Source organism: Hoplias malabaricus, chromosome 4 (genome assembly GCF_029633855.1).
Source record: "Hoplias malabaricus isolate fHopMal1 chromosome 4, fHopMal1.hap1, whole genome shotgun sequence".
NCBI lineage: Eukaryota > Metazoa > Chordata > Actinopteri > Characiformes > Erythrinidae > Hoplias > Hoplias malabaricus.
Window position 1 is genome coordinate 1,193,843 of NC_089803.1, and position 25,645 is coordinate 1,219,487.

General features: G+C 39.7%; 1 protein-coding gene across 1 annotated transcript in view; it reads left to right on the forward strand.

The window, feature by feature from the left end:
* Window positions 1-25,645, forward strand: part of LOC136694208 (zinc finger protein 850-like) — a 112,030-nt gene that overhangs the window by 76,215 nt on the left and 10,170 nt on the right. Inside the window, exons 5-6 of the mRNA XM_066667588.1 lie at window positions 9,290-10,517; window positions 14,704-14,709. Coding sequence (XP_066523685.1) covers window positions 9,290-10,517; window positions 14,704-14,709 — 1,234 coding nt within the window. The remainder of the gene's footprint in view (window positions 1-9,289; window positions 10,518-14,703; window positions 14,710-25,645) is intronic.

Genomic DNA, 25,645 nt, shown 5'->3' on the forward strand with positions numbered 1-25,645 from the left:
GTGTTTGATGAAAAGTGATAATTGTGTACTGTTCTTTCTTTTCCTGGGTTAGGTTTAATTAAAAGATCGAAAGGGACCTTTTAAACGGGCTCGTTCGGGGAGGATAAAGTGCCAAATACCAATACGGTGGGATTTCTGTGAACTGACCAGAGGGTTAGGTTGGATTAGGGGCAGTAATAAATAATTTTGAGAACGCACAGTGGATTGAAGAGGGATAAGGACTTCTCAAGAGTTTTGAGTTTTTTTGTTTTTTTGTTTCACGAAGTGTATTTTGTTTGGTGTATTTTACTGTATGAGTTGTGTTTAATAGGTGTGCAGTGTCTTTTCTTTTGGAACTGGGTTTTTCTTGTATTTTCTTGTGAAGTATATGTGAGCTAAGGGGTCAGCCCATCTGTCCCTATTTCAGCCTGTGTTGGGTTCTAAGTGATATGCTGCCCTTTAGTATTAGGGAATTAGAATTTTAAGCTTAACTCCGGGAATGTTTTATGAGCATTTGCTCCTAACTGAAGCATATGCTTACCCAGCCACCTTGACGTTGAGTTCACTAGAACGCTTGAGCAGGCAAGATATACAGAGGGCTCAGGAAACAGATCCTGTCATTGGTGCCGTGAGGCGTGAGATGATAAATGGTAACGTTTGTGATTCTCCACAAAGTGATAATTCAGATGTTGCACGGTTATGCAGAGAAAGTGCCAAACTGACAATGAAAGATGGCATAGTATACAGAGTAGTGAATAAAACAAGCGGCAGAGATGTTTTGTAGCTTGTCCTGCCAGAGACTTATCGAACCAGTGTTTCAAAGTCATTGCATGATGAGGGTGGACACTTGGGGATTGATCGTATAATTGAACTTGTGAAAGACATATTTTATTGGCCCCGAATGTGCCTGAAGATTGAGCAATACATTAAGACATGTGGACGATGTGCAGCTGAAAAAACACTCCCACAAAGAGCTTCTCCATTAAACCGGATCACAAGCACTGGTCCTCTTGACTTAGTTTGCATTGAATTTCTCACTATTGAGCCAGATTCCAAAGGAATCACAAATGTTTTCATAGTGACAGATCATTTCACTCGCTATTCGCAAGTGTTCTGTACAAAGGATCAAAGAGCAGTAACTGTGGCCAAAGTTTTATCTGAGAAGTATTTTGTGCACTATGGATTGCCTGCCAGAATTCACTCGGATCAGGGACGTGACTTTGAGAGTAAGCTCATTAAGGAAGTTCTGACCATGTTGGGGATAAGAAAGTTATGAACATCTCCATATCATCCTCAGGGAGATCCTCAGCCTGAGCGATTTAATCGCACTCTTCTTTCCATGCTCAGAACACTTGATCCTGCAAGGAAACAGCAGTGGAGCCAACAAATAATTTAGCTTGTCCATGCATATAACTGCATGAAAAATGATGCCACTGGTTATTCACCATATTTTCTAATGTTTGGTAGAGAAGCGCGTTTGCCAGTGGACATTTGCTTTGGCACCTCTCCAGATGGAGAAGATGAAGTCCACTATCAGCAGTATATTGCCAAGATGAGACAATCACTAGAACAAGCATATCAGTTGGCATCTACAGCATCTTTAAAAAGCCATCAAAAGAACAAGGCCCATTATGACCAAAGAGTAAGAAGCCAACCCCTAGAAGAAGATGACAGAGTGCTTCTTCGGAATTTTGGTTTAACTGGGAAACATAAACTACAAGATAAATGGAAGTCTTTGCCTCATGTAGTGATTGGAAAAATGCCAAATTTACTGTACTGTACCGGTTAAGAATTTACATAGAGACCATCTTTTCCCCTCTGGATATTTGGTAAGAATGCCAGAATCTTCAGATGTGGAAATTGTGCCACAGAGATCTGTAACAAGAGCACAGAGACAAAGTAAAAGAACAAAGGCTAGAGTTGGTGGAAAGCAGTGAAGAAACCTCAGAGCCTGAGAGTGAAGAAGTGCATCAACCTCCTCAGATAGACCTTGTAGATGTGCAAAGGCACCTAGGAGAGATGTTGGAATCTTCTGAACGAACTGATGAGGTTGAAGATGATAGACAAGCAGTGAATAATGGTGAGATGGATCAAAGCCCAGAGGTTGTTGAAATGGCACCAAGGACCTTTCTGGAGAATGCTGAAATGGAGGAAACCACATACTGATACGGTGGTGGACACAGATTTAGAAGTGGGAGACGTCCCTGATTCTAATACTTCAGTGGAGGATGTTGGACCTATTTGTACCCGTTCATCCAGGAGAGAAAGGAGACCTGCCATTCGGCTAAGTTATGATGAACTTGGAAAGCCTACAGATTGCCCTGTAACCATCATTCACAAAGGAATGGTTATACAGTTCAGTGAGCACCATGAGGGTTGCCGAGTCCCAAGACTTAGTTCTCAGAAAAATCCTGTAGCAATTTGCTCTATGCTCTATGACTCTAGGCTTAGTCAAAGTAAGTTCAGTGTCAACTAAGACACATGTTAACAAGAAAAAAACAAAAGTTAAAAAAAGGAAAAAATAATAGATAAATAACAGCAGGCATAATGAGGACATTAGCCATTTAGAAGGGGGAGGGTGTAGCCTTGGTTAAAATTATAGCTCTCTTACTACAATAAAACAAATAAGTAATTTCATTTGGACCAAATCCAAGATAAAAATTTAATAATCTGTATATATAGTTCCAAGATATATATTACATTTTATTGGTTTGTTTGGTAGCTTAAAATATCAAGGGATGTACGCAATGAGTGAAAAAAGTGGAAGGGGAGGGGCTAAGAGAGAGAGGGAGAGAGACAAGAGGTCGGAGATGGCGCGGGAGTAAAACAACGGTAGAAGCAAAGTTAAGAAAAAAACTTAACACCGCTATCTTTTGTCAGTTATTACATCAATTGCCCACTCGGTAATTATAGTTAATACTGAAGACTGCTTGTGCCACGTTTGTGAAGAGTTCCAAATGGGAATCTATTGGTTTATAACGTAGCTAGCCTTGCTGAGGAGCTACGGGTGGTTAGCCTGCTGTGCTGTTTTTTTTTTTTTTTTTTTTTGTAGTCGTTATTTGCTCTCTCTCCATTGCTCATAAAGACTGTGGTGTTCGAAAAACGAGCATTGTTACACTCTTTTCGTTGCGCTGGACACAGAAACTCAGTAATTCTGCCCCACATAGCGCTCTGAGTCCCCTCGTGGCTCAGAGTTCTTCTGGCTTCGAGGGAACACGCTCAGCCTCTCCATTACTGCCTGAAGGGGGTGGTCTACTCCTGTCAACCACGACATTGGCGCCGGGATATGGTGCTCTCATTCTCTCCTACCTAGTGAAACCAAGGTACACCGTTCTAATATTTCTTTTTGCTCTGTTGAGTGAAGCGACCACTTAAGTTTTGGGTCTCCACGTTCCCGAGCATCGGCTCAGGCCTGCAACATTTTTATGTTTTCATAATTTTAAGTTTTGAGTATTTAAGACCGTGGGCCCACAAGAGTTAAGATATCGTTTAAAGTTACGTTTTATTTCTGTCATTCAGTGCTCTTTTCAATATGTACTATATCATATAGTGTAACATACACTTAAACAAAGGGTTGTGATTATGTAAAACTTGAATTTGTTATTGGTCTGTAAAGTGAAATTATGCACTTAAGTTAGGTGGGTTTATTCAACAGCATATTGTGTAAAAATAAGCTGTAAATTTGGTATCTGATAATTTGTGTAATGTAAATTTTCTATCAAAAGATTAGAAAATTCATAACAAGAGGTACACATATAAGCTCAATAGTACATTGTTGAAACATTAAGTAAAAGTCTAATTTTTTATACATGCGTATTTGCGTTATCTCTTTAGTGTGGTTGAGGTGTTATTAATTTACATTGAGGAAGAGGGGAATTGGAATTCAGGACCCTTATTCTAGCCATAATTAATGGGGTAGGGGTTACATATTGTAAACATATACAGTGCCAGGTGTAGGGAGTGGCTGCCATTTTGTTTTGGGAACAAGGGTTTTTTATTCTGTGTTCAGATGTCAGGGAGTTAGGGAAGCATATTTGTCTTTTGCTTTGGTTCACTGCTAGGTAAGGTATTTATTTGTTCAGCTGGGGTTTTGTTTGTTGTTATGGCCTGGGTCACTCCTGAAGTTGTGTCAATGTTTGTCTTCACTTGGATTGTCAAACAATTTGAGTATCTTATTCTTTTCATTTCTTCTCATCATACATTTACTGTCAGTCAATCACCACATACACTGCCATGGCCCCTTTCCCCTAGACAAGGTCGTAACAAACATGATAACTGAACAAAGAATCATATTAGTATGAAAGTGTAATTAAGCTGGTTAAAGTAAGTGATTTTAGTCAAATCAAATCAAATTAATTTTTATAGTGCCTTATACAACTGATGTCACAAAGCAGCTTCACAGAATTCCAGTAAAGACAAAGTTTTAACATGAAATATAAAAATGTAAAGAATGTAAAAATCCCCAGGAGAGTGAGGCCAAGGGCGACATTCGCAAGGAAACACTCCCTCAGCTGAGGAGGAAAATTTGGGAGGAACCAAGGCTCACAAGGGGGACCTGTCCTCTCGTCAATCTACTGGTAATATCAGTTAGGAGTCTGTGAAAACTTCAGTGTAGGGGGCAAGCAGCTCCAAGGCAAGTGGTGGTGGCTTAAGCATGGGCAGCAGGTCTTAAAATTATTAAAATCTTAAAATTATTTTTAATATCTTTAGGTGTATGTAAAGGAGAAAACTACCAAAGGCTAAACGAAATAAATGAGATTTTAGCCTAGATTTGAAGATTGTCACTGTGTCTGAGTCCCGAACATTTTCTGGAAGATCATTCCAGAGTTGGGGGGCTTTATAAGAAAAAGCTCTTCTCCCAGCTGAGGCCTTCTGAATTCTGAGAACTATTATAAATCCAGTACTCTGTGATCTGAGTAAACATGGAGGCTCATAATAGGAAATAGTATCTTGAAGGTATTCAGGAGCGAGCCCATGTAGAGCTTTATATGTTAATAACAGAATTTTGTAATCGATGCGGAATTTAACAGGCAGCCAGTGAAGTGATGATAGAACTGGACTGATATGTTCAAATTCTCTAGTTTTAGTGAGGACCCTGGCTGCAGCATTTTGAACTAGTTGAAGTTTTCTTAAATTGCTGCTGGTGCGTCCTGACAGTAGTGCGTTACAGTAGTCAAGCCTTGAAGTAATAAAGGCATGTACTAATGTTTCTGCGTCCTGCAGGGATAAGTCATTTCTAATCTTGGTGATGTTGTGAAGATGTAAAAAAGCTGTCCTAGTGATTACTGCCTATGTGTTGATCAAATGATAAATCTGGGTCAATTATAACACCAAGATTTTTTGCTGCTGAACCAGGTTTAACTGGAAAGTCAGCAATATTTAAAGTAAAATCTGATAATTTATTTCTTGCCACCTTTGGACCCAAAAGCAGGACCTCTGTTTTGTTGCTGTTTAGAAGGAGGAAGTTACGCAACATCCAGCCTTTCACGTCTTTTACACAGTCCTCTATTTTCTTTAATCTGTGTTTGTCATCGGGCTTGGCTGAAATATACAGTTGTGTGTCGTCTGCGTAACACTGAAAGTTAATGTCATGGTTTCTTATAACTGTGCCTAGTGGTAACATACATAATGTAAATAATAATGGTCCTAAAATAGAGCCTTGTGGAGTTCCAAATCTTACTTCAGAAAAATTGAAAGATAGATTGTTTACTTTTACAATCCGAATGTTCCGTTAAGTAAGATTTGAACCATTGTCATCTAGGTATATATTGAATAGGTTTTGTGCAATTAAAACATTGTTTTTTTATCTTTTAAATATGTTTACTCTTAGTCACGATTGAGTCTGAGGTGAGTTAAGGTGTCATTTAAGGTAGAATGTAAATTATGAAGTGAGATTACAGGTACTGATTGTTCGTAGAACATATTATATTTTATGATATTTTTTGTTGAATATAATTATATTGTTCACATTGTTTAACCATCTTTTGTGCACTTTGTGTAGACAAGGAACATAAATGGTCCACCTTACTGTGATGAGTGGTGTCTTCAATAAAATGTCAGAGCAAATCTTGAACAACACAACACACAACTAAAGCTGACTCCCTGTTGTTTTTGTGTATTTACAGAGTAAACCAGGAAAACAGCTGTCTGCATAATCCAGCCCACTCCCTTGTATTAATGGTGTAAGAAGGAGAGAACAATAATTACTTTGTGGTTTCTTTATAATTATTGAAAAAATAAAATGTGTATAAAGCTTTGCATGTCTTATTATTGTGTTATACATATATCATGGCTAAGACATACCTCATATGAAATTAGTTAATGGTCAGAGATTGCTGAAGATTGTGGTATAATATTAAGTTTGTCTATGTTAAGACCTAGTGTCAAAACTAAGTCTAAAGTGTGACTACAATAGTGTGTAGGCACTGTTAATTTTTGAGTAATACCAACAGAGTCTGGGATTGAAGTCAAAGCCTTTTCAGTGGGTCATCTTCCTTCTCAAAATGGATATTGAAATCTCCTACAATTATAACTTTGTGATTGCACACAGCTAGGTTTGCAGCGAAATCACTGAATTATTTTAGAAATTCTGAGTAGAGCCCTAGAGGTCTGTAAATGCTACATAATATAAAATGTCTTCTTTATTGTCATGGGATTTGTCATAATGGTGGAGAGAAACTCAAAAGACGTGAAGGTGTCACATAGTTTATGGCTGATATCTAGAGTATTTTGGTAAATTACACATACTTCACCTCCTTTGCCTGATAATCTTGGGCTATGCTTATGATTACAGTCTAGAGTGGTGGCTCAGTTTAGTGCTGAATATTCATCTGATCTAAATCTAATCTGAGGTGTTGCTGCTATCATCTGAACATGATTTAATATTGATTAGGTTGTTGAAACGTTGTTGAGTTTTTCTACCTTTACATTTAATTCGGGGCAAAGGCATAGTTTCAATCCAGATGAAACTAGGTGACGTCTCAAGGCAGTTCGCAGACGGTCGGTTTAGCCCATCTGTCTACAGCCTGGTCCCAGCTCTGGATTGTCAGCAGCTGTTTATACTGACTCTGCTGACGTAGCATCAAGCTACTTGTTGAGGACCTAATTAAATTAATTGCTTGTTGAAAGCAATAACGTGGTGTTTAATACTATAAATGTGTATATTCATCATACTACATTTATCATAATAATCACATCTACAGTGTTCAGACTAAAGTAAATTATCCTACAGATTATAAAGAGATAAAGCAGCAGGTTAATAAAACACTTATGTTAACCTTGCAACATTATTCAATGTGTAAGTAAATACCACCATCTACTGGCAAAATGTTGCAACTTTAGTGAAAAGGTCAAGATGTTGTAGAATAACATCTGTACAGGTAAATAAAATAAATTAAATAAACAAATAAAAAACCCAAAAGCAAACAAACAAAAAATAAAACTCCATAGACCTAAAAATATGCCGTCTGTATATGGGAAAAAAAACAACCTCTTTAGATGTAAAAACATGCTGTACACTCAAAAAAATTGTTCTGTAGACATAAAAGAAACACCTCTCAATACAACACGCACATACTTTTCGTCTGTACACGTTATATTTTTAGGTTACAGGCGTTAGAATTAAGTTGGTGTGCGTGTGTGCGTGCGCGTGTATGTATGTATGTATGTGTGTGTGTGCGTGCGTGCGTGTGTGTGAGAGAGTGAGAGTGAGAAAAGCTTGAGAGCTGTGTGTCGGAGAGAAATCAAGTTTTCACTGAAGGTAAATATGTGTTTAAGATTTACACCCCGTTTATACCGTGTTTTACTGAAGATAAACGCGTTTAAGATATTTACACCCCGTTTATACCGTGTTTTACTGAAGATAAACGCGTTTAAGATATTTACACCACGTTGATACCGTGTTTTACTGAAGATAAACGCGTTTAAGATATTTACACCACGTTGATACCGTGTTTTACTGAAGGTAAACGCGTTTAAGATATTTACACCACGTTGATACCGTGTTTTACTGAAGGTAAACGCGTTTAAGATATTTACACCACGTTGATACCGTGTTTTACTGAAGATAAACGCGTTTAAGATATTTACACCACGTTGATACCGTGTTTTACTGAAGATAAACGCGTTTAAGATATTTACACCAGGTTGATACCGTGTTTTGCGGAAGATAAAAACGTTTAAGATATTTACACCCCGTTTGTACCGTGTTTTACTGAAGATAAACGCGTTTAAGATATTTACACCCCGTTTGTACCGTGTTTTACTGAAGATAAACACGTTTAAGATATTTACACCACACCTATACAGTGTTTTACTGAAGATAAACATGTTTAAGATGTTTACACCCCGTTTATACCGTGTTTTACTGAAGATAATATACCTGGGCAATTAATCCAAATTCACCTTTAGAATTTCTAACCGACATAATCTTGTCTATATCAATTATATTGATTATTTGTATTCTGTTATGTCCCAACTGTGTGTTCATGTACTCTCCTTTTAAAACCACGCTACCAAGCTGTAGTCACGTGATTCTGTCCCTATCTGCCATATGGACCCAACCTAAATGCCAAATCAGACCAAGGAACTGGAGCAGCTAGTGTGTGGTTTTGAACGTGCAGTGTTTTGAGTATAATTAAGACGACACTGAACAAAAAGAAGTTAAATGTAAACAAGCCCCCAGTGACATTAGAAAAAAACCCATATTTAATACTGGAGAATATTTACAGCACAAATCTCATCACTACTGTGAGGGTCAAAAATGCAAAAACAAAATAATCATTCATTAATCGTAATTGTGGTAAAATTTACAATTAATCGTGATATTGATTTGCACTTATATTGCCCAGCCCTAGATGTTGCTCTATTCCTGCACCATGAGTTGTCAACATTGACTTATTTTTGCTGTTTCAGTAGCAGTGCTTGAGGTGGAACTGACTACAAATTCAGGAGAATATTGGTCACCAACAGAGAGCCAGGGGAGAGAGAGTTTAACTAATTTATCTTTGTTTCTTTATTGTCTTCCAGGACAGAAGACCATCTCTTTGGATACATTCTCTGGCTCCTGTTGTTCAAGAAAGTTCCATAGTTTTTCCACAGGTGCATCAAGAAACATTTCCAAGTGGAATATAACACAATGTTGAGATCAGGAGGGATTAAATGTGAGGATATGGAGGACAGAAGCTCCAGTTCTCAGGAAACATCCTTGGATACTCCCCACACTCACACATCCAACAGGCAATCTCAGAGAAGTGAAAACAAACGGAAAACTTATGACTGTGGAGAGTGTGGGAAGAGTTTTACTAAACAGAGTAATCTCAAAACACACCAGCGCATTCACACAGGAGAGAAACCGTATCACTGTTCAGAGTGTGGGAAGAGTTTTACTGAACAGGGTAGTCTCAAAACACACCAGCGCATTCACACAGGAGAGAAACCGTATCACTGTTCAGAGTGTGGGATGAGTTTTACTGTACAGAGTAATCTCCAAAGACACCAGCGCATTCACACAGGAGAGAAACCGTATCACTGTTCAGAGTGTGGGATGAGTTTTACTCACCAGCTTGGTCTCAAAACACATCAGCACATTCACACAGGAGAGAAACCGTATCACTGTTCAGAGTGTGAGAAGAGTTTTACTGAACAGGGTAGTCTCCAAAGACACCAGCGCATTCACACAGGAGAGAAACCGTATCACTGTTCAGAGTGTGGGATGAGTTTTACTGAACAGGGTAGTCTCCAAAGACACCAGCGCATTCACACAGGAGAGAAACCGTATCACTGTTCAGAGTGTGGGAAGCGTTTTACTGAACAGGGTAGTCTCCAAAGACACCAGCGCATTCACACAGGAGAGAAACCGTATCACTGTTCAGAGTGTGGGAAGCGTTTTACTGAACAGGGTAGTCTCCAAAGACACCAGCGTATTCACACAGGAGAGAAACCGTATCACTGTTCAGAGTGTGGGAAGCGTTTTACTGTACAGGGTCATCTCCAAACACACCAGCACATTCACACAGGAGAGAAACAGTATCACTGTTCAGAGTGTGGGAAGAGTTTTACTCAACAGGGTAGTCTCCAAAAACACCAGCGCATTCACACAGGAGAGAAACCATATCACTGTTCAGAGTGTGGGAAGAGTTTTACTCAACAGGGTCATCTCCAAACACACCAGCGCATTCACACAGGAGAGAAACCGTATCACTGTTCAGAGTGTGGGAAGAGTTTTACTGAACAGGGTAGTCTCCAAAGACACCAGCGCATTCACACAGGAGAGAAACCGTATCACTGTTCAGAGTGTGGGAAGCGTTTTACTGAACAGGGTAGTCTCCAAAAACACCAGCGCATTCACACAGGAGAGAAACCATATCACTGTTCAGAGTGTGGGAAGAGTTTTACTCAACAGGGTCATCTCCAAACACACCAGCGCATTCACACAGGAGAGAAACCGTATCACTGTTCAGAGTGTGGGAAGAGTTTTACTGAACAGGGTAGTCTCCAAAGACACCAGCGCATTCACACAGGAGAGAAACCGTATCACTGTTCAGAGTGTGGGATGAGTTTTAGTCGTCGGAGTTCTGTCCGGAAACATCACTGCGTTCACCCAGAACCAGAAAGGTTAGCACTGAGTGACGGATTACCTTCAGAGATTGGGGTTTAATTATTGCATTGGGCCAAATTCAATGTAAAAAATATCCTTAAAGCTGAATTGTGTAGTGCTTGGGAATTTGGAGACGTCTGATTGAACTGTGTAATACCAGATGCCACGGATTGTTTATGGAACTTTTATTTTCAAGATGTGACCTCAGAATGAATTATTACAGCTCCTATTTACCCTCTCATTCACACTGTCATTGTTGTGTTTCACTGTGCTCCAAATAGAGACAATACAACTCCCTATTGAGCTTCTACTGCCCGTCTGCCCTCCATCATCACCATTCCTCCCTATTTCTGGGGCTGGACTGTATACCCTTGGAAGGGGAAAGATCAGTGTTGATGGAGCTATTAGTCTCACGGAGCACAGGAGTCACGGGGCTGTGCTACCAGGACCTCAGTGCACATCCAGACAGACTGTTTTCCTCTTTCTGATCGCCATGAAGGACATGCCTGCTTATCACTTATCAAGTTCAAAACCAGTTGAATTATAATGATTTGGTCTATTTCCATATTGCATCTATGTCTATAGTAGAGTCACTCAGGTGATTTTACAGTGTCCTGAGTACAAACATTATAATAATGTGTATCTTGCTCAAAAGATTCCCATCCTATGATCATCTGATGACTCTCACTGAAAATGAAGGATGGTATTCCCAGAGTCCTCAGCAGTATCACATGACCACCTCCATTTATCTGAGATCTTTTCACTGTTCCAAATTTTCTGAATATCAATCACCCCTGTTTCTCCTTCATGCTCATTGAAAGAGAATGACAGAGTATTTAAATACAGTGTTAAGATTGTTTAAGAGTATTGCTTTATCTGTGCATTCAGTGTTTTTTTTTTATTGGTTCTTTTTTTCTCTCTTTGGATCTGTTTGTATTTTTGGCTTGACTTCAGACTTTTATGTTTATGCGTTTAGTTTGCCCTCTGTAGGATATTAAACTGTTTTTTAATCCACAGGCGTCACTCAAGTTATCTTTTGATATCATGACAAATTAATCTTTTTAAAATTTACTTTTTAAAGACCACAAGGACACATCTTGCTTGTTTGTTACTTTTATGTATTGTGTGGATATTCACAAGCATCACCATTCTCTCTTTTGTAAACAGTAGAAGACATTTTAGTGAAAATAATTAAATTAAATGTTTTTAAATTATAAAGTAAGGAATTGGACATAAATTTAAGGAGTAATATTGTAGATACCACAGTGGATGAAGTCATACATTTTTGAGACTTTTTCCAAAGGTCAAAAAATGAATATTGACACAGACCTTCCACTTGTTATAGCACAAATTATAATTTTCATAGAGCATGGGTTTGGGAGTGGATCAGGAGCTCCATAGCGCCCCCAAATGCAGACAATTGTCTGGATGAAGCTGATCAGATATTTGTTCATTGATCTCATCTCCAAACAAATATAACTGAGTTTTATCATAAAGCAGGTCTACTGGAGTTAGGACAATTCAGGATATGCCTGTCGCATTGTCTTTTTAGCGCCACCTATGTTTAAATGCATATTTGACATGTCTAGAATGCTGGAAAACTCAAAAAATTTGCAGACTCATCATTATTAGCACATACAGGTGCTGGTCATAAAATTAAAATATCATGAAAAGTTCATTTATTTCAGTAATTCCATTCAAAAAGTGAAACTTGTATATTATACGCATTCATTACACACAGACTGATGTTTCAAGTGTTTATTTCTTGTAATTCGATGATTATAACTGACAACTAATGAAAACCCCAAATTCAGTATCTCAGAAAATTATAATATTACTTAATATTACTTTTTAAAAAAAATAAATAAAAGGATTTTTAGAAATGCTGGACAACTGAAAATGAGCATGTACAGCACTCAATACTTAGATGGGGCTCCTTTTGCCTGAATTACTGCAGCAGTGCGGCTTGGCATGGAGTTGATCAGTCTGTGGCACTGCTCAGGTGTTATGAGAGCCCAGGTTGCTCTGATAGAGTCCTTCAGCTCTTCTGCATTTTTGGGTCTGGCATATTGCATCTTCCTCTTTATAATACCAAGGGTCAGGCAAGTTTGCTGGCCAATTAAGAACAGGGATACCATGGTCCTTAAACCAGGTTCTGGTAGATTTGGCACTGTGTGCAGGTGCCAAGTCCTGTTGGAATATGAAATCTGCATTTCCATAAAGTTGGTCAGCAGCAGGAAGCATGAAGTGCTCTAAAACTTCCTGGTAGATGGCTGTGTTGACCTTGGACCTCAGAAAGCACAGTGGACCAACACCAGCAGATGATATGGCTCCCCAAACCATCATTGACTGGAAATTTTACACTGGTCCTCAAGCAACGTGGATTCTGTGCCTCTCCTCTCTTCCTCCAGACTCTGGGACCTTGATTTTCAAAGGAAATGCAAAATTTACTTTAATCAGAGAACATAACTTTGGATCACTCAGAAGCAGTCCAGTCCTTTTTGTCTTTAGCCCAGATGAGATGCTTCGGACGCTGTCTTTTGTTCAAGAGTGGCTCGACATAAGGAATGTGACGCTGAATCCCATGTCTTGCATACATCTGTGTGTGGTGGTTCTTGAAGCACTGACTCCAGCTGCAGTCCAGTCTTTGTGAATCTCCCCCACATTTTTGAATGGGTTTTGTTTCACAGTCCTCTCCAGGGTGCGGTTTTTACTATTGCTTGTACACTTTTTTCTACCACATCTTTTCCTTCCCTTCACCTCTCTATTAATGAGCTTGGACACAGAGTTCTGTGAACAGCCAGCCTCTTTACCTTTTTTTTGTCTTGCCCTGCTTGTTTAAGGTGTCAATGGTAATCTTTAGAACAACTGTGAAGTTAGCAGTCATCCCCATGAGTGTGTAGCCAACAGAGCTTGACTGAGAGACAATTTAAAGGCCTTTGCAGGTGTTTTGAGTTAAGTGAAGTTATGCTAATAACATAATTTTGGGAGTAGGACCACGCCCGAACTCCTCCTCTCAGCCCTATATATACCCTGCAAATTCACGTCATTTCTGCGACAGACAAACTCGTCTCATTTAGTTCAGGAGACGGATCTTGACTCGACTGCTTCACGACGTCAGCTTGCTCCTCCGCGCTGAGTCATTCCTGCTGATCCCCATATTCGGAGCCGTGTTCGGCCTTTATCAAGCCCACTGAGCCTCCTGTTTTAAACTCGCTCCCACCTCCACCCCATCTTCACCCTTTTCTCATATTACTTTATCCAACGGGGGGGTCCGGCTTCATACGCATTCATAAGCCGCCCTAAACTCTTCCCCAAAAGACTTCTGAGTTTGCCTCCCCGTTTCAGCCTCTGCGGGCGTGGTCCGTACTAGCAAATTAGCATGTGGCACCAGGTGTCTTCAAAATTGAACCTTTTCACAATATTCTACTTTTCTGAGATACTGAATTTGGGGTTTTCATTAGTTGTCAGTTATAATCATCAAATTAAAAGAAATAAACACTTGAAATATATCAGTCTGTGTGTGAGTATAATATACAAGTTTCACTTTTTGAATGGAATTACTGTAATGAATCCACTTTTGCATGATATTCTAATTTTAAGACTAGCACCTGTATAGCAATGGCAGAGGCTCTATTACCGGTCAGTGAAGCATCACAATAATAAACCTGAGGTGTTTTGTATGTAGTTAACTCAGCGTTTGCTAACAGTGCTTTTCCATTGCAGGGTGTGGCTCTACACGCCTCGCTCGCTTAAAATTTGTTGCTTTTCCACTGGCACAGCTCCCCAGGAAAACGGAGCCAGTGAGGACACAAAACCCCATCTCTAACACTGGCTTTGAAAACTACAACAACCAGTTCTCACAGGTCAGGCTCCAAAAGAAAATGCTACTCAAAAAAAATAATGTAGAGTGCTAAGTGTAATCTTAAAGTTATACTGACACCTGCCGTTAAAACTGATCACTTTGATTGTAGTGTTCTTTATTTTAGTAAAGTCTGTAGTTTGTAACATATAGTGTAGTGTTCAAAATATGCCTTATTGTACAAATAAATAGAATGGACTTCTGTTTGTCATACAGGATCTGTAGACACAAAACACAGACGAAGACCAACAAAAATATCTGTAAGGTCTGGGTCATAGTTTGAGGGGTCCAAGGTCAGCCTTTTCCCTTAGATGACACTTATTTACAGGTGTTAAAAAGGATTAAATAGAGAACTGAATAATTAGGCCTAGTGGTGTTGAACATAATTACTGAATGTCTGTAACTGTATGGTAACTGTATATATTTAAATATTGTTTCTAACAAATAAATGCAAATTTGCCCAATAAATAATTAACACAATTTTCTCAAATGCATAACATATTTAAAAATAAAAAATTCTAATCTAATATGAAAACAACCACCTACCAATGTGCATTTTTGGACTGTGTGAGGAAAATGGAGTGCCGGGAGGAAACCCATGCAGACACAGGGAGAACACACCAAACTCCTCACAGTCACCTGGAGCAGGGCTTGAACCCACAACCCAAGCTCTTGGAGCACTGTGACAGCGACACTACCAGCTGCGTCACCATGCCACTCAGTGCATAAATTATTATATAAAAAGTATATTATATTATTTCACAGTAAGACCTAGGGATATCTTCCACAAAGATATTTTTGAGATATTTGTCTCTTCTTATTTGTTTTTCTGTTGTAGTTGTCTCTATATCTTCAGCTTGTCTTTCACCGGTTTCACAGATTTGCACAGAGGCTCCAGTTACGACAAATCGACATGAAAGAAGATGGGATTGTTGGAAGCACCCAGACTCTGTACAAGATGACCAGAAAAATAAGGAACATGTGTGTGAACTAAATCAAATCTTATAGTAGACAGATAGGAGAGATTGTTGGAAATCACAGGGAGTTTGTGATGCTGGATGAGAGCCACTTTCATCATAAGTGAAAAGTAGGGAAGATGCTGTACGTCCTAGTGTTAGTGATGTCAAAATATCAGTGCATGACATTCAGTGTAACATTTTTAAAATCAAATGATAGTTTTTATGTTTTTTGTTTTTTTTCTGCAATCTGATTGGTTTGGTGTGAATGTTAATGAATGTTCTCAGTTGGATAACAGTAATCTAAACTGTTAATGTTTTTCAGTATGGACGAGGACCACTTGCAAACACCTGGCGGAGAAGAAAGTGGGTCTTCGAGATTCTAGGCATCGGTCAACAGCCACTCATGGGTACACACACTTCCCTGTTAATCACAGTCACTGGTTTTTGACCCTGTAACAGACAGACCACACACAGAATCTGGAGAGAGCATGGACCATATACATATACTTGTTTAAATGTTCAAAACTAATTACATTAACAGTGATGTCTAGTAGACAGTTCATCTTTTTTAACACACAATTTTTGTGTGTTAATTTGGAATTAATTATAATGAAATTAATTCAGTGATGCTGAAAAACGTACTTATTGTTTCTAATTAATACTGGCTAAGTAACAGTAATTAAATGTTCTTATGGATTTATAAAGTATAATTTAAGGGATTAACATTGGAAAATAACAAAAAGACCCCATAGATACTAAGTCATGTGTTACGACCCAGTCTAGGGTTGAGCCGTAACAGAATGAGGGATGGGTTGAAATTAATATATATGAAGGGAATAACTGTAACAAGTGAAAACAAAAGGAAACAAAAGGCAACACCTTACCTTCCTCCCTGTCTGTCCACAAAAACACACACAAAACCCACTCCCAAAACAAACGGCAGCCAACCCTACTCTGGTGAAGAATATATACACAGTGTTTACAATAATTTACAAAAGATAAATCTAGCGTCAGTATTCAAAAAGGGCAAAAACAAACTCGTAATCGAAATAGGAATGGATCAAAGTCAAAGCCAGGCAAACAGAATTCAATATACACAACAAATCACAGCACAAAACAAAGCTTCCTAACAGTGTACACAGACACGTATTTATGACTCCCGCCGAGATGACGTAGACGAAGTGATGACAGACAACACATGGACTGGATGGTGGACTGGACGGTGAACAAACACACGAACTGGAACATGGAATGAACTCTAGACGGGTGAACAAACATGGACTGGAACAGATTGCAGAACCTATAAATTTACAGAGATAGTGAGAGAAAGAGAAAACACACACATACACAGCGCAGCGTAACACATGTTAATTAAACATATTCATTTATTAAGCAATGTTATGCAGCTGTGAAGTGTAAGGAACCACTTTTTTAAAATTAATTTGAAGCATATTGCTTAATGGATCAAAAAACACTCACTCAAACCTCTTAAATATTTATGAAGTGATTTTTAAAATAGAGCTGTTTCCAGCAGTACTGAAAGGGTCAAGAAGACTAATAAAAATAATGTATGTTTGTTATTTATGTAGCGAAGTCAGTGATAATTATAATTTGATTAACAATTAATTATTTAATTCATTTTTGCTAAGCTTCATTGTTGGGAGCCATTAAGTAATATGTAGTGTCTTTTACTCCCTGCTTCCTTGCCATTCAGACGCTTCGCTGCTTAGCTCTGCTATCTTTTATTACTTTCCCTTTTATTTTTTCGAAACCTCCTTGTTTTTCTGTGATAGAGTATCTGAGCTTTTAAATATACACAGGTCAGCAGTGTAGTTCTAGGCGTCAGCACTGGCCCTTGTTCTGATAAGCGTATGAGCTCAGAGGGAGTTTGGACCCTAACATATATGTACTAGGAAGGATACACATTGTGTTTGAATGCTAAGCACTTTTGTGAGTCGCTCTGAATAAGAGCTTCTGCTAAATGCCAAGAATTTACCTCAATTATGATTAATGAAGAATTATTTTATTAAGATTTTTGTCTCATAGTTGCCCTGTGAACTACTGGCACCCCCTCCAGTGTGTGTTCCTGCTTTGCGCCCAGTGATTCTGGGTAGGCTCTGGACCCACCGCGACCCTGAACTGGATAAGCACACTCAGACAATGAATGAATCTCTCATAGGTCACTGACAAAATGTGTACTATAAATATACCCAAATATCAAAGCTGGAATTTGTTTTTTATAATGTTGCTTTTTTATAATATTATAACACACAGAAATGTGACTGACACCACACCAGTAGACATGTTCTTTGACTTGCTTTTATATGAGATATTCTTTAAAAAAAAAACATACAGTAATTGCCACACCTCAGTCTTAAGCTGTTTTAGGTGTTTTCTAATCTCCCTCATTTCACTGCTAAGCTGCTCTGCTTTCCCTTGCACTTTCAGATCTGCAGCTTGCTGAACATATTGCCTTTGCTCATCTTCCCCTAAACTGCTCCACCTGTCCCTGATGTCTACCATTGTACCTGAAGACAAATGCAATATGATGAAACAACCATTCCAAACTATCAGTATTAATATGTACAGCAAGAACATTTAAACCTGAAATCAATTACATGTTTTTGGTTTGTTTGCTTTATGATTTTATTCACATTAAATACAGTGCACATTAAAGAAAACATGTGCAATTGTGGGGAAACCTTGTTCTCTGGTTTATTTATGTTCAGAAGCTCTGCGTCTTTTAAGTTGGAACGCTGTGCTTGAGAACAAAAAAATGACCGTATGTGGCTTTTGATCTGTCTTTACTTTCATGCAGTTAGTGCGCTCCCAAATTTAGATTCAGTTCCATCTACAGAAAAAATAAGTATATATATCAATCCATTTACATACACTGGGGCTTTGAACACGCAAACAGCCTGGAGAGCAGTCTAACACCACTTACCACCTGTCAGGACATAACAGAAAGCTGACAGTCGCGGAACACAGTAAACAGTCTTTTTAATGTCGTTATCCAAAAGAGTAATCACAAGGCAGGCAAAGTTCAAAAACAGGAGCAAACAGTACCTCAGAGGATGGACAAAAACCGTAGTCAAAAACAGGCAGAGTTCGAAAACCAGAGAATGCAAACAATACCAACAGGGACAAGACAGGAGACGTAAATCGGGAACACAGGCAGGAAGTAGGCAACAGGAGACCGTCAGACAAAGTACAAGGGAATGCGTTGTATGCATGGGAGAACCAAAGCAATACTCGGCAGGGAACAGTTCTCAGAGTGAGGTATATATAGGGAGACAAACAGGTGTGTGTAATTAGAATTCTGGTGAGGGAGACCGGCGGGTAGTCATGTGACTGACAGGTGCATTCTGGGAATTTGAGTCCTGAGATGTAGGCGTGACAGTACCCCCCCCCGAAGACACCGGAGGAGGCCTGGAACGAGGACGACCACGACGACGACCACCCAGCGGAACAGAGTCACCGGAGCTATGGACTTCTGCACATGCGGAGGACTGAGATTGACGTGGGTTTCTGGATCGAGACATAGGAAGGGACGGAGCGGGATTAGATACTGATCCTCTCGGGCGACCTCTGGGACGGGGAGCCGGCTTCTCAGGATGACGAGAGTGAAACGCCAACACGAGACCCGGATCATAGATGTCCTTTGCTGGTACCCATGAACGCTCCTCAGGACCGTACCCCTCCCAATCAATAAGATATTGAAGAGTTCCTCCATGTTTACGAGAATCCAGCACCTCTCGCACAGCATATGTGGAAGAGTCCCCAACGTCCAATGCCGGGGGCGGAACGTCGTCAGGCTGCAACTCATTCAAAGGGCCTGGGACCACAGGCTTGAGGAGAGACACATGAAAGGAATTAGCAATACGGTATTGTGCAGGTAATTCCAACTTATAAGTAACTTCATTAATTTTATCAGAAATACGAAAAGGACCAATGTACTTGGGAAGGAGCTTCCTGCACCTCCCCTCAAACCTGATATCCTTTGTAGCCAACCATACTCTTTCTCCAATCTGGAATAACGGGGAATTTGATCTGTTCCTATCAGCTTGTTCCTTATATCGGGAAAGGGCCTCTGTGATGTGAAGATTAGTTTCCTCCCACACCTCCTCACTGCGTCTCATCCACGAGTCGACTGATGGAATTCCAGATGTTGCTGCAGTCCAGGGTGCCAACGGGGGTTGATAACCTAATATACACTGGAATGGGGTGAGACCTGTAGTCGAGTTAACCAAGGAGTTTTGGGCTATTTCTGCCCACACCAAGTACTGGAACCAGTCTTGTGGATTCTCATGACAATACATTCGTAAAAACTTTCCCAGCTCCTGATTAACCCGTTCACACTGGCCATTACTCTGGGGATGATATCCAGAGGTGAGACTAACATTTACCCCTAGATGTTCAAAGAAAGCTTTCCAGACATGTGACGTAAACTGAGGACCTCGATCAGATAAAATGTCTTCAGGGATTCCATAATGACGGAATATATGTGTATATAAAGCTTTAGCTGTATCCAGGGCCGTGGGTAATGAAGGAAATGGGATGAACTTAACTCCTCTAGAGAACCGATCAATGACTGTGAGGACTGTAGTAAATCCTTCCGATAGAGGTAGGTCAGTGACAAAATCCAGCGCCAAATGCGACCAGGGACGTTCTGGAACAGGTAGAGGCATTAATTTACCTGCCGGAAGGGTTTTAGGTGTCTTTGCCTGAGCACAAACTGCACAAGATGCTACAAATTCATGTACATCCGCTCTTAATGACCCCCACCAATAACGTGCTAGAATAAGCTGTGTAGTGCGTCTCTCTCCGGGATGACCTGATGACAGTGACGAATGGGCCCAGGTAATCAGCCTATTACGAAATTCTGGCGGTACATAAGTTTTGCCTTCCGGACAAGCTTCAGATACTCCTTTTGACCGATTTTCCTGTGCAATCAGTTCGTCTAATTCCCATCTGATAGCTGCCACCGAAACGGAGGAAGGTAGTATAAACTTAGTTGATTCTTCACCTTTCTCCCCTAATTCATTCTGATTAAAATGAGAGAGCGCATCTGCTTTAAGGTTACGATTACCTGGCTGAAACGTGATGGAAAACCGGAACCGGGAGAAAAACAGCGACCAACTAGCTTGCCGAGAGTTCATACGTTTTGCAGTACGAATATATTCCAGATTCTTGTGGTCAGTTAGGACTGTGAAAGGATGTAGAGAACCTTCTAGCCAGTGTCTCCATTCCTCTAAAGCTAACTTTACCGCTAAAAGTTCTCTATCTCCGATACCATAATTTCGTTCAGCAGGTGATAATTTATGCGAAAAAAAAGCAATGGGGTGTAACTTAGGAAGTTCCCCACTACGTTGAGATAGTACCGCCCCTACACCCGTCTCTGATGCGTCTACCTCAACCACAAAGGGGAGTTCAGGGTTAGGATGTTTTAATATGGGAGCGGTAGTGAAGGCTGTCTTGAGACGTTCAAAAGCACCTTGGGCCTGAGCAGACCAACACAAACGGTGAGGACTACCCTTCAGTAAAGCAGTAAGCGGGGCTGCAAGAGAACTAAAATTCCTAATAAACCGTCTGTAGAAATTCGCGAACCCTAAAAAGCGTTGAAGCTCTTTCACGTTAGTTGGGACTGGCCAGTTTACGACCGCCTCAACCTTCTGGTCGTCCATGACTATACCAGACACACTGATAACATATCCCAAGAATGAAATGGTTTGTTGATGGAATTCACATTTTTCTCCTTTGACAAAAAGGTTATTCTCCTTTAAACGCTGAAGCACTTGACTGACCTGTTTTATGTGAGTTTTAACATCTGGAGAGTAAATCAAAATGTCATCAATGTACGCAATTACAAATTTTCCCAACATATCCCTGAAAATGTCATTGATAAACTCCTGGAACACAGATGGAGTGTTTGCCAACCCATAGCTCATCACTAAATACTCATAATGTCCCTTGGTAGTACTAAAAGCAGTTTTCCACTCGTCACCCTCCTTAATTCGCACTAGATTGTAGGCACTACGAAGGTCCAACTTGGAGAAGATGGTAGCACCTCTAAGATGCTCTAATGCAACTGGAATAAGGGGTAGAGGATATACAAATTTCTTAGTTATATCATTCAGAGCACGATAGTCTATACAAGGTCTTAATCCACCATCCTTCTTTTTGACAAAGAAGAAACCCGAAGATATTGGAGACTTTGATGGACGTATAAACCCGTGTTAGAGCTTCTTTGAAATACTCTTCCATGACTCTTTCTTCTTCCAAATTCAAAGGATAAATACGTGATTTAGGTAAGGTAGCACCTTCTACAAGTTCTATCGCACAGTCATACGGCCTATGCGGGGGTAGTTTAGTAGCTTTTGTTTTACTGAAGACTTCTAAGTATTGGGAATAAACGGGAGGAATTTTTACTGACATGGTTGAATCTGGACTCTCCACGGAAGTGGAATAGATAGAAACGTTTTTAAGGGCTAAACAGTTTGTGTGACATAAGGATGACCAGGATGTGATTTCGCGTTGGCTCCATGAGATAGCTGGGTTATGAATTTCTAACCATGGTAGTCCCAAGATAATCTGAAAATCCGCCTTGGGTAATACCAAGAACAAAAGCCACTCGTGATGCAGGAAACTTGTTTGGAACCAAACAGGAACTGTCTCTTGTGAGATGAAATCTCCTCCAACGGGAAGGCCATCAAAAGCTCGGACTTGGATCTGTTTGCACAACTGTTTTGTCTTAATTCCCAGCCGGGTAACGAGGGATTGTTGAATGAAGTTTCCTTCGGCTCCAGAATCTATTAGCGCTGAAACGACAAGAGAAGTTCCTTGGCAGTACACTTTGACAGGTATGAGAAAGGATTTTGATATTAACCCTTTTGTGGGTACACTCACCAAGTTAGCATGAGAATTCCTCTCCAGGTTTTGAGTCCGGACTCGCGGAGGTAAGCGTGTACAATCACGACGAATATGATCAGATCCTCCACAGTATAAGCATAGTCCACCGTGGAGACGACGAAGGCGCTCTTCATGAGAAAGTCGCATAGTATCGCATTGCATAGGATCCGAAGGAGGGTTAGGACAGGGAGCTTGACCTTGTACCGGGCGAAAAGGATAACCAGGAGTGGATTGACGCTTGACAACTTCTTGTCTTTTACACGGTGACCGGGGACGTTTTTGTAGGAGTTGGTCCAGGCGGATGGATAAAGAAATTAACTGATCTAATGTCAATCCGTCATCTCGACAAGCCAGTTCCGTGAGTATTTCTGGATTTAGACCATTACGAAAAACATTAATGAGTGCAGGTTCATTCCAACCACTACCAGCAGCAATAGTCCGAAACTCTAACGCATAAGCGGCAGCTGTTCGGGCTCCTTGCTTAAGGGTGAGAAGGATCTCACCACAAGAACGTCCCTCAGTAGCATGGTCAAATACTTCCCGGAAAGTAGTGACAAATTCGGGATACGTGTTACTGACTATATTGTTCCAAATAGCGGTGGCCCACTCAAGTGCTTTACCAGACAAATGGGAGACCAAAAAAGCGATTTTTGCCTGGTCGTTACTGGGAGGAGAATTCTCAAAAAATATAGAACATTGCAATAAAAACCCGCTACATTTAGCCGGATCACCTTCAAAAATCTCCGGTTTACTGACAGGATAACGAGAATTCAAACTGACAGACGCTACAGGAGGACTGGGATTAGGGCTAGGAGCAGGAATACGAGCTATAAGGGCGTTAACACTCTCCAACACTTGTTTCAGCTGAAGCTGTTGACTCTGTTGTTGTTGAGCGAGAGAATCAACAGATTGAGTCACGCTAGTCAACATTTGCTGGTGTTGACCTAGCATCTGGCCCTGACTAGTTATAGCCGTTCTGACGGCATCTGTGTCCGCTGTCTGCATGTTGGCCGAGTATTCTGTCAGGACATAACAGAAAGCTGACAGTCGCGGAACACAGTAAACAGTCTTTTTAATGTCGTTATCCAAAAGAGTAATCACAAGGCAGGCAAAGTTCAAAAACAGGAGCAAACAGTACCTCAGAGGATGGACAAAAACCGTAGTCAAAAACAGGCAGAGTTCGAAAACCAGAGAATGCAAACAATACCAACAGGGACAAGACAGGAGACGTAAATCGGGAACACAGGCAGGAAGTAGGCAACAGGAGACCGTCAGACAAAGTACAAGGGAATGCGTTGTATGCATGGGAGAACCAAAGCAATACTCGGCAGGGAACAGTTCTCAGAGTGAGGTATATATAGGGAGACAAACAGGTGTGTGTAATTAGAATTCTGGTGAGGGAGACCGGCGGGTAGTCATGTGACTGACAGGTGCATTCTGGGAATTTGAGTCCTGAGATGTAGGCGTGACACCACCACCCAGAATTGTCTAACAAAAAAGGAAGTGTCTAACAAAAAATGCTTGTTTTAAAATATTTGTTTTTCACCATACAGTCCAATAGTGATAGATAAGTTATTATTAAAGAAGAAAAATGTGCTCTCCAATTATTGTTGATTTTTTTATGATTAAAGTGTTTAAAAAGATGATGTCTATTACCTCTGCATTTTTTATATAAATTACAGTACCGAGAGTGGACAGTGAGTGTAGAATGGGTTTATGTAGATTTTAGGTGTACAAATAAGTTTTAAAGCATTTTTAGAGTAACCTATAATTGTAACTCAAGATTATCATGCACTTTTTCATTTTATGGTAAATATTGGGATTTTATGAAACATAAATTAACCTAAAAATAAGGAGTTTGAAAACGGCGAGTGAGAAGAATATATTCATTACTGTATTATTGTTATGAGATCCATTAAGGAAAAAAGTGCTGAAAAAGCATGGGTATAGATTTGTTCTGTCCTTCTGGATAATTTTGTTTCCAAAAGTTTGTGAGTTTTGGTTTAGACAATTTAAAGATTTTGATGTTAGCCATTGTGAAAGTAGCATAGTAACCATTCATTTTTAGGGTTTTTTAAATAAATAAAACGACAATAGTATTTTTACATACTACACAACAGTTACCATAAAATGACAAAAGAGTGGGAGAATGTTTGAATTATTAATTACAATTTTATGTTACACACACAAAGTTACTTGTATACCAAATAATTTGGATGGTAATTACCATATGTTTACCTTTACATGACTTCAACAATACAGGCAGCACCCTCTCGATTCTGGAGGTTAATGTTGTATTAGCTGACCTTCGGTTTATTAAAATAGCTAAATAAATGCAGCTAATGTCACTCAACCTAGCTAGCCACATACTTCTCAAATTATCATTAGTAAGGTTAACCAACTTGTAGATAAATAAATGACAACTCAGGCATGCCCATTAACTTACATTCTGTACTTTATTTAATTTACATTGAACCTGTCGTCTGAGTACCTCAGATATGACAGAGTGGGGGTTACTGAAGCCCCGCCGAGGCTTTAGCAGGCTTGCTAAGATGCAAAAGCTTGCTAAATAAAATTAGAGGATTAAAGCGCATTAAAACAAGTGAACAGCACCATATTTCTCTCATAAAACCAGACTTAAGTTGATCATTAAAGCGTCTACACCGAGAACACTTCACAAGTTGCAAAGAAATGTAAATTTTACTCACCTTTATGACCGTGTACAGTGAAGCTGGAAGTCTGAGGTGATTTCAGGTCTGAGGTCAAAATGCCATGTGCTCACGTCCAAATTTAAAGATGAGTGCTGCGTTAGATAGATAGATAGATAGATAGATAGATAGATACTTTATTGATCCCCAGGGGAAATTCAAGGTCTCAGTAGCTTACAGACATCACATCCAACAATCACTAACAGCAATGGACTAATTAAAAAAAAAAAAAAACCTAAAACAAATATCAAAATTTTCAAAATATCAAAATCAAGTACCAAGTTAACATAGTGTGCTTAAGAATGATCAAACATAGCCTGGCAAGAATCTGTGATACAGTGAGCAGCTGAGGATGATCTCTTGAGTGCAGTATATAGTTTAAAAGTTGAAAAAGTGTGGATAGTGCAAAGGGTATGGAATGTGCAATATCAGTACAGAATCAGAATTAAAAATAAATATAGTAAAATAAATAGTGCAAGGCAAGGCAATTCAGTGCAATGTTTCTGTATTAAGTATAAAACTACTATTGTAGCTGTCAGATTAAGGTACACATGAGGTAGATGAGATGGTTGACTTGTCCAGGGGTTGACTTGTCTATTGTCCAGTTAGGTACACATGTACAAATATGGAG